We start from the raw sequence: 7,571 nt of genomic DNA, 5'->3' as shown, positions 1-7,571 counted from the left end.
AGTTATTTAATGTAATTTATAGTTTATTTAAAAAGTGTGATGTTTTTTTTAAATTTATTTGAAGGTTTACTGTTATTTTGGGGCCCGTATATTCATAAGTTTAGACAGGTCTTCCTGCCAATCTTATGAATGGGCTTTCCCCTCCTCTGATTGGCTGCCCATGGCTCACGTGATCCCAGGGGACGCATCGCACTAACTACGCCCCTGGGACACTCAAGCACAGCGTGCCGAGAGTTGGAGCAGGCCCCAGAGCGGAATTCCATGGGAGCCCAGAGCTCAACTGCCGGCGCGCAAGGTAAGTGCAGGTCGGGGGCTTGCACCCGCGGAAAGCCCCCGACCTGAATTTCTGGGCCATTAAAAAAGGTGTGGGGGGGGACATTTTCATTAACTTTTAAAAGGTTTTGAAATCTTCCCTTACTTTTAGGCAGGGACTGATAGGGAAGAGCCAGATTGCTTCTTTGAAGTAAATAAATTATGTCCACCTCCAGCAGATCCTATCATTTCTTACAACCCCTTTCTTTTTAGAAAGGTGTTGATTCTCAGGCAGGATCATTTACAAGCATAAACAGTATCGATAAGAAAATACTTGGACAGTAAATTAAATGTGGAAACAATTTTTATTTTCTGCTCAGTTTTCTTAAAGAACACTCATGAAGTTTAGATGACCACAATGCGGCGGAAGGAGCCGACAGTGGCCACAATAGCACCCCAGTCATTGAATCTCCTGTATTCACCAGGTCTCATGAAGTACTGGCGGCCTCTGTAGTTGGGATGTTCATAGAAGGTCCAGTAACCATCCATCACATGGCAGGAGTGAATGTCATGATGGTGGAAACGATCGTAGACAGATGGACAGTCATCCATGAATTCCATCATCTGTCCTCCAAAGTCAGGTCTCTCGTGAACCTTTATTTTGTATGAAGCCCCGCTTGTCTGAGAGATAAAACATTTTATTTATTATTTAATATAAACCTAATACAAATTCATCCACAGTTATTTGAGTTTATTACCCTTGAATCTAACATATCCTTTCAACATAAATGACACATTGATGATCACCAAAAGATAATTCTCGTCAATGAGGTAAGGGGACATCAACAGGCGTTAAAGGGACATTGAATTTGATTCCACTGTAACTTCTAAATTGCGCTGGTGGAGAACTAATTTATTTATTTTTGTTATTTTGTTCCCCATTTTCTCTTCCATTCTTTTTCTTCTGCATTCTCCAAGGCACTGGGGTATCGCTCTATAGACAATGATCATCCTTCAATACCTCAACCAAATGGTGAGAAATTCATGTGTGAGCCGAGTCACTGAATACCAACAGGTTAGAGGGACCATCACAGTTGAGCAGGATCCTGTAATCGTCCTATGTTCACACAACTACTCTGCTTTGTTTGTACATTTTGGTATGAAGAATAAAGAGGCTACATACTCCTTGGAAAATAAGGCCGGGATTTTGCTCACCTTGGCGGTACAGGGGCGGGCGACGTTGGGAGCGGGCCCCGACCCTGCTGCTGGCTCCATCCCGCTGTCAGAAATGAATTTCCCTTGATTGAGCTTGTTAAGCCCAACCAGTGCATTTTCTGGTCCAATTAGAGGAAGCAGGTCTGGTGACATAATTTCATGACATGTCATCAGCCAGTTTCCTTAAAGGGACCATGGCCAACTTTATTTTGACAGTTGTGCTGTCAGTGTTCTACAGCATTGAGGTGCTGCAAACACTGACAACCACTGCACAGAGGTGCACGGCTGCACCCAGGTTCTCTCATGACTCCCTCCTTAAGCTTATGGAGGGAGTCACAGCACGCAGGGAGGTCCTTTTCCCTTTCCATGGGTGAAGAGAGTTCCCCAGGAGACCAACACAGCCTGGTTGCACATTGCACAGGAGGGCACAAGCAGGGATGTGGTCAGGAGGACCAGGCTGCAGTGGCGCACACCTTTCAATGATCTCAGTAGATCACGAAAGATCCTGCTGTGCCTCTCATCACATCTCCATCACTCTGCCTTCCCTACCCTACTCCTGCACATCCTTACTCATACCAACTTACCTTGCACCTCCACCCATCCCTCTCTATCTACATTATCACATCTCCATCTCATTAGCCACCCCTCACACTCATCCTAGTCCAATCATACCAACTAACAACACACTAGGATAGGCACTTGGGTGTGTTATGCAATGTTCATGTAAAGTTTCTGTTAATGTGTTGTCAAACATTGAAACCTTTATTTTCAACACTTTGCCTTCTTGGACAGATTTGTGTGCACCTTTGGAAGTAGCTTAGTGAGTTGCAGTGAATGGTGAGACATAACAGTACCCCCCGCAATGGTGATGAGTGTGAAAGGAATGGCTTGGGCATTGTAGCGATGCTTTATGGTGTTGGTGTGGGGTGGTGCCAACCTGGGCAGCCAGGGTGTACAGCATAAAGTTAAGTAAATCTGGCAATGATGAGGCCATCCCTGGCCTCCCGGGCAGCAATGTGGTCAGGTGCTGATGCCCTGTGTCCTGTGCAGCACCAGTTAATTGCGGAGAAGGCTGGTGGTGTTGTTGGTGCTGCTGGTGTGCCTGGTGCTGCTGGTGTTGGGGCTGATCATGGTTGGATTCTGAGGACCAAGGTGAGACAGTATAAAGAGCACCCATGCTGATGGAATAGATGGCAGGTGAAATAGAGACAACAGAATCATTCTGTCAATGCTAAGAGAGTTCTTCCAAAGAGGTGATACTGGATGGAGAGTGGAAAGTGGGAAGCCTGCAGAATATATGCTGGAAATGGACTGAGAAACAGCTTGTGGCTGAGGTAAGTGAAGATCTGTCAGGTGGGAGCTTTTACTGTACATTTGGAGCTGTCAAGGAATCAGCAGGAGAAATGACCAATGAACTCATGCCTCAAGTTGACAGCCGTGGTCCCCAAACAGCGTGGTTTCTGTGGCCATGAAGTTAAAGTGAAAAGGTAAGTTAAAAAAGCCTGTTAGTGATCTGTCAACCAGGCAATAATGAGCTTAATTGGGTCGCCTGCCACTGCCTGTCGGGCCTGCTCAGCGCTGACAGACCCAACATTGGGAAAGGCGCGTGGCAGCGGGTTGACAGCGGGGTCCCGATCCCGCCTGCTGAACCCCTGGAAAATTCCCCCCTAAGTGTCTAACTGGGGTAGAGGAGCAGAGGGATCTGGCGGTACAGATACACAAATCACTAAAAGTTGCGACACAGGTTAATAAAAAAAGCAAGGCACTGGGGTTCATTTCTGGAGGGATAGTATTGAAAAGCAGAGAAGCTATGTTAAACTTTTAAAGATCCTTGGTTAGACCACACCTGGAGTGCTGTGAATGATTCTAGTCTCCATATTATAAAAAGGGCATTGAGGCACTGGAGAAGGTGCAAAGATTTACTAGAATGATACTTATCACGAGAGATTGAACAGACTGGGACTCTTTTCTCCAGAAAAGACAAGACTGAGGGATGACCTGATGAGTCTTTAAGGTTATAAAATGGTTTGATAGGTTAGATGTAGAGAAGATGTTTCCACTTGTGGGTGAGACCAGAACTCGGGGCCAGCTACATAAGATAGTCAATAATAAATCCAACAGGGAATTCAGGTGAAACTTCTTTACCCAGAGGGTGGTTAGAATGTGGAACGCGCTACCACAGGGAGTAGTTGAGGTGAATAGCATAGATGCATTTAAGGGGAAGACAGATAAACACACGAGGGAGAAAGGAATAGAAGGATATGTTGATGGGGTTAGACGATGAAGGCTGGGTGGAGGCTCATGTGGAGCACAAACATCAGCATGGACCAGTTGGGCTGAATGGGCAGTTTCTGTGCTGTAAATACTGTGTAATACGTTTTGTCATTTATCCAATTCCAGTTTCAAAGTTACTATAGAATCTGCTTCCACCATCCTTTCAGGCAGTGCATTCCAGATCATAACAACTCGCTGTGTAAAAAAAATTCTCCTCATCTCCCCTCTGGTTCTTATGTTAATTATCATAAATCTGTGTTCTCTGGTTACCAACCCACCCACCAGTGGAAACACTTTCTCCTTATTTACACTATCAAAACCCCTCATAATTTTGAACTCCTCAATTAAATCTCCCCTTAACCTTCTCTGCTTTAAGGAAAACAATCCCAACATCTCCAGTTTCCGAATAAATGAAGTCATTCATCCCTGGTATAATTCTGGTATACCTCCTCTGCACCCTCTTCAAAGCTTTGACATCCTTCTTAAAGTGCGGTGCCCAGAATTGGGCACAATACTGAAGCTGAGGCCTAATCAGTAATTTTTAAAGATTTAGCATAACGACCTTGCTTGAATTAAACCAGAGATTTTGCTGGTAAAGCTTGCTGGGCTATCATGGATGGGTGGGCTTAAATGACGTTTTAATATAGGGTATACTTCCCCCTGTTCCTCTGTTCATTAATGTGTGCAAACAAATCAGGTTAAGTATGAATGGGGTTCCTTGTTCTATGCTTTTTTAATCATGTTAGTGATGAAAAGTTAACAGTCCTGTACATTTCTTGTCCACTGTATAGATTAACATTTATCTTTTGTCAATAAAGTAAAAGGTATATGAATGATAATGAAATATTATGGACTTAAACTATAATGATGTACACTAATTTCAAATAATAATCATATTGGGTTACTTACATAGCTATACGTGCGACATGACCTGATGTTATCATTGAATCCCATCCAGCGCTGGTAGTCAGGATATTCTCCCTTGGTCAGAACATACTGGTATCCCATGTAATTGGGTCTCTCATACAGCACCCACCAGTCACTCTCAACACGGATGGAGTTACAGCGGCTGAAGTAAGAGTGCAGGTCAGCACAGTCAGTACTGCACTCGTAGTGCCGACCCTGGAAGTTCCTGTCCTCGTAGAAGGTGATCTGCAGTATTACAAAAATGTTAGCTATGCTGAAGCATAACTGATTTTAACAGAACAAAATATAATAGAAAACAAATCATTTTTACCTTAACCATTTTGATGACACTTCCAGAGCTATAGTTGTGTGCCAGGAGTTAGAGCTGATGGCTTTTTATAGATCCAACCTTTGTTATTTCATTGAAGAATTCCAAAACATTTTCCAAGTCAGCAGATTCTTTCTTCCCTGACATGTCTTGTACTCTTTGTTGGCACTCACTTGATGTATTGATGCATGAAGTATAGACCGTGGCCTAGAAATTGAGGTTGCGCTGCGCCGGGGCTTAACGCCGGAAATTTAGCGCCGGTGCTAAGTCGTGCTGTGCGCGCCAAAAATTCAGTAGCGCCGCGCCCAAACGGCTGCCGGCGCTACTGAAGGCTGTTTACGCCTGAAAACTGGCGCTACGCGCCGCATTGCGGCGCTATTCCGGCGCTGCGGCGCCCGATGCGGTGCGGCAGGCTCGGGAAGTGCAGGCCTCCTCCTTCCGTTAAGGAGGAGCTGCCTGCACCCGGCCGCGGCCCGCGCAAACCTCTTCAAAAATGAGCCCGGCACCTCGGACAAGTGCCGGGCTTGCATCTGTTCCGGGGGGGCGGGGGGGAGAAGTCCGGGGAGGGAGCTGCGGGCAGGCGGCCGGCGGGAAAGCGGCCGGCCGCCGCGCCTCCTTAAAGCGCCGGCGCAGACTCCGGCAGCACTCGTTTGCCGGAGTCTTAGTTGCGGCTGCCACTGGCGAGGCGGCCGCAACTGAATTTCGGCTTGGGGCCGGGTTACCACGGCAACCGGGACGCTGCGCACACCGATGACGTCATCGGTGCCGGCGCAGCGCTACCGGTCTACCGCGGCGGAAGGGCCCCAGGCAATTTCGGCGCCGGCGCCAATTGCAGCGCTAGGCCCTCTAGCGCCGCAAAATCGGCGCTAAGGGCACTCAATTTCTAGGCCCAAGTATCAGGTCTTTGTTCAGTAGATTTACCGTGGCACGTTACAAATACAATGCTTTTTCTATTTGAAAATAACGTATTGAGGATTCTTAAGTGTTAGGAATAATTAGAAAATAGTTTGTTTAAAAAGATTAAATGAAGTGTAAAAACCAGGTCCTTTTTATCAAAATCAGAACACTTTTAATTTATAAGTATGTCAAAGCAAGTATACTCCGTATTTTTTGTAATATTGCACAATGAATCATGTTCCAGCAGCAAACAGTGTGTTACATGGAATTTTACGGCACAGAAACAGGCCATTCGTCTCAACTGGTCTGTGCCGGTGTTTATGCTCCACACGAGTCTCCTCCCACCCTTCTTCATCTCACCTTGTCAACATATCCTTCTGTTCCTTTCTCCCTCATGTACCTATCCAGCTTCCCCTTAAATGCATCTATGCTATTCGCCTCAACCACTCCACATTCTCACCACTCTCTGAGTAAAGAAGTTTCTCCTGAATTCCTTATAGGATTTATTCATGACTATCTTATATATATGGCCCCTAGTTTTGGAGTGGAAACATCATCTCTACTTCTACCCTATCAAACTCCTTCATAATTTTAAAGACCCCTATCAGGTCTACTCTTTTCTAGGGAAGAGAGTCCCAGCCGATTCAATCTTTCCTGATAATTGTACCACCTCAGCTCTGGTATGATCCTTGTAAATCTTTTTTGCACTTCCTCCAGTGCTATGAAAAGTTCAGCAAAAAGAGGTGCAGATTGCACAGTTCATATTCACTATCCCTGTATATCAGCAGTATAGTTTCCATCAATGGAGAAAAATCTATCTTTAAAATTTGCAAGGTATATTAATTGTGATAATCTCCCGTAACTCAAAAAGCTAGTCCATGTACCAAACTCATCTAGAAGGGGCAAAGCTTGAAACGCTTGATCTGGGATTGCAGAGGGAGCGTTTCTAGATGAGCATGTAGTGGGGTGGAAGCCATCATGTCAAAATCCAGGTTAGTGTTGTGCCTCGTGTCCTTTGATATTTCGTGGAACTGTAGTTGGTTCCAATAGGTTTAGTTCGGTCATGCGTTTAATTGCTTGTGAGTAATTCAACAAACTAATCCTAAAATCTGGATTAATTTTTGCCAAGCCAAGGGCAACAACTATGCAATGGAAAAATGGGTGAAAAGCCGCTCAACAGACGGAGATCATTCCACACAAAATATTTCAAAATATGCCAGTATATTTGTAAAATAATCTTGTAAAGGGTGCACACTAGCTGTTCACAAAGCTTACTTCCTGTTTTTACAAACTTTGGTCACACTTTTGTGTCAACATTTAGCACTGTAAATTGCTTCGTCAACATTTCCCATTCAATTCTGCTACATCAACTGTCATGATGATATAGTTGCAGGATATGGCCACTGGGTGGTTCTGTAGAGTGAGTTTTTGAAGTCTCTCTCCCAAGGCAGTTGCCACCTTGCATATAAAAATATATCAACTGACTGTGGGAAATGCCATAGGCAATTTTACTAGTATGATTTTAAAAATGTCGACTATTCCTTCCTTATTTATCAATTTAGCATGTTTCATTCAGATGTTGAAATATTCCTTGTGCCTAAACATGTTTTATAACTGCCAAAATAAATCAACACTTTCAGGGGTAAATTTTTAACTTTGCACGATAATGTATAATGGCCTGCAATGGGAATAAAGCTCT

General features: G+C 44.6%; 1 protein-coding gene across 1 annotated transcript; it reads right to left on the bottom strand.

Moving 5' to 3' along the window:
* Positions 1-482: 482 nt before the first annotated feature.
* LOC147120176 (gamma-crystallin S-1-like) lies at positions 483-5,142 on the bottom strand. The gene is made up of 3 exons (XM_085983839.1): positions 4,979-5,142; positions 4,651-4,893; positions 483-933 (listed from the first exon to the last, which is right to left on the bottom strand). The coding sequence occupies exons 1-3, from the start codon at positions 4,985-4,987 to the stop codon at positions 658-660; spliced, it is 528 nt and encodes a 175-aa protein (XP_085839965.1). The 5' UTR covers positions 4,988-5,142; the 3' UTR covers positions 483-657.
* Positions 5,143-7,571: the final 2,429 nt, after the last annotated feature.

Source organism: Somniosus microcephalus, chromosome 4 (genome assembly GCF_052327205.1).
Source record: "Somniosus microcephalus isolate GS21.2 chromosome 4, FLI_Smic_1.0, whole genome shotgun sequence".
Taxonomy (NCBI): Eukaryota; Metazoa; Chordata; class Chondrichthyes; order Squaliformes; family Somniosidae; genus Somniosus; species Somniosus microcephalus.
Note: the sequence above shows the minus strand (reverse complement) of the source record. Positions and strands in the feature narration are given on the sequence as shown.

What these genes read in the sequence shown, in the direction of transcription:
- LOC147120176 (XM_085983839.1), bottom strand. An exon ending in CATGTCGCACGTATAGCTAT is followed by an intron (nt 934 to 4,650) that starts GTAAGTAACCCA and finishes TTTATCTCTCAG; the next exon opens with ACAAGCGGGGCTTCATACAA.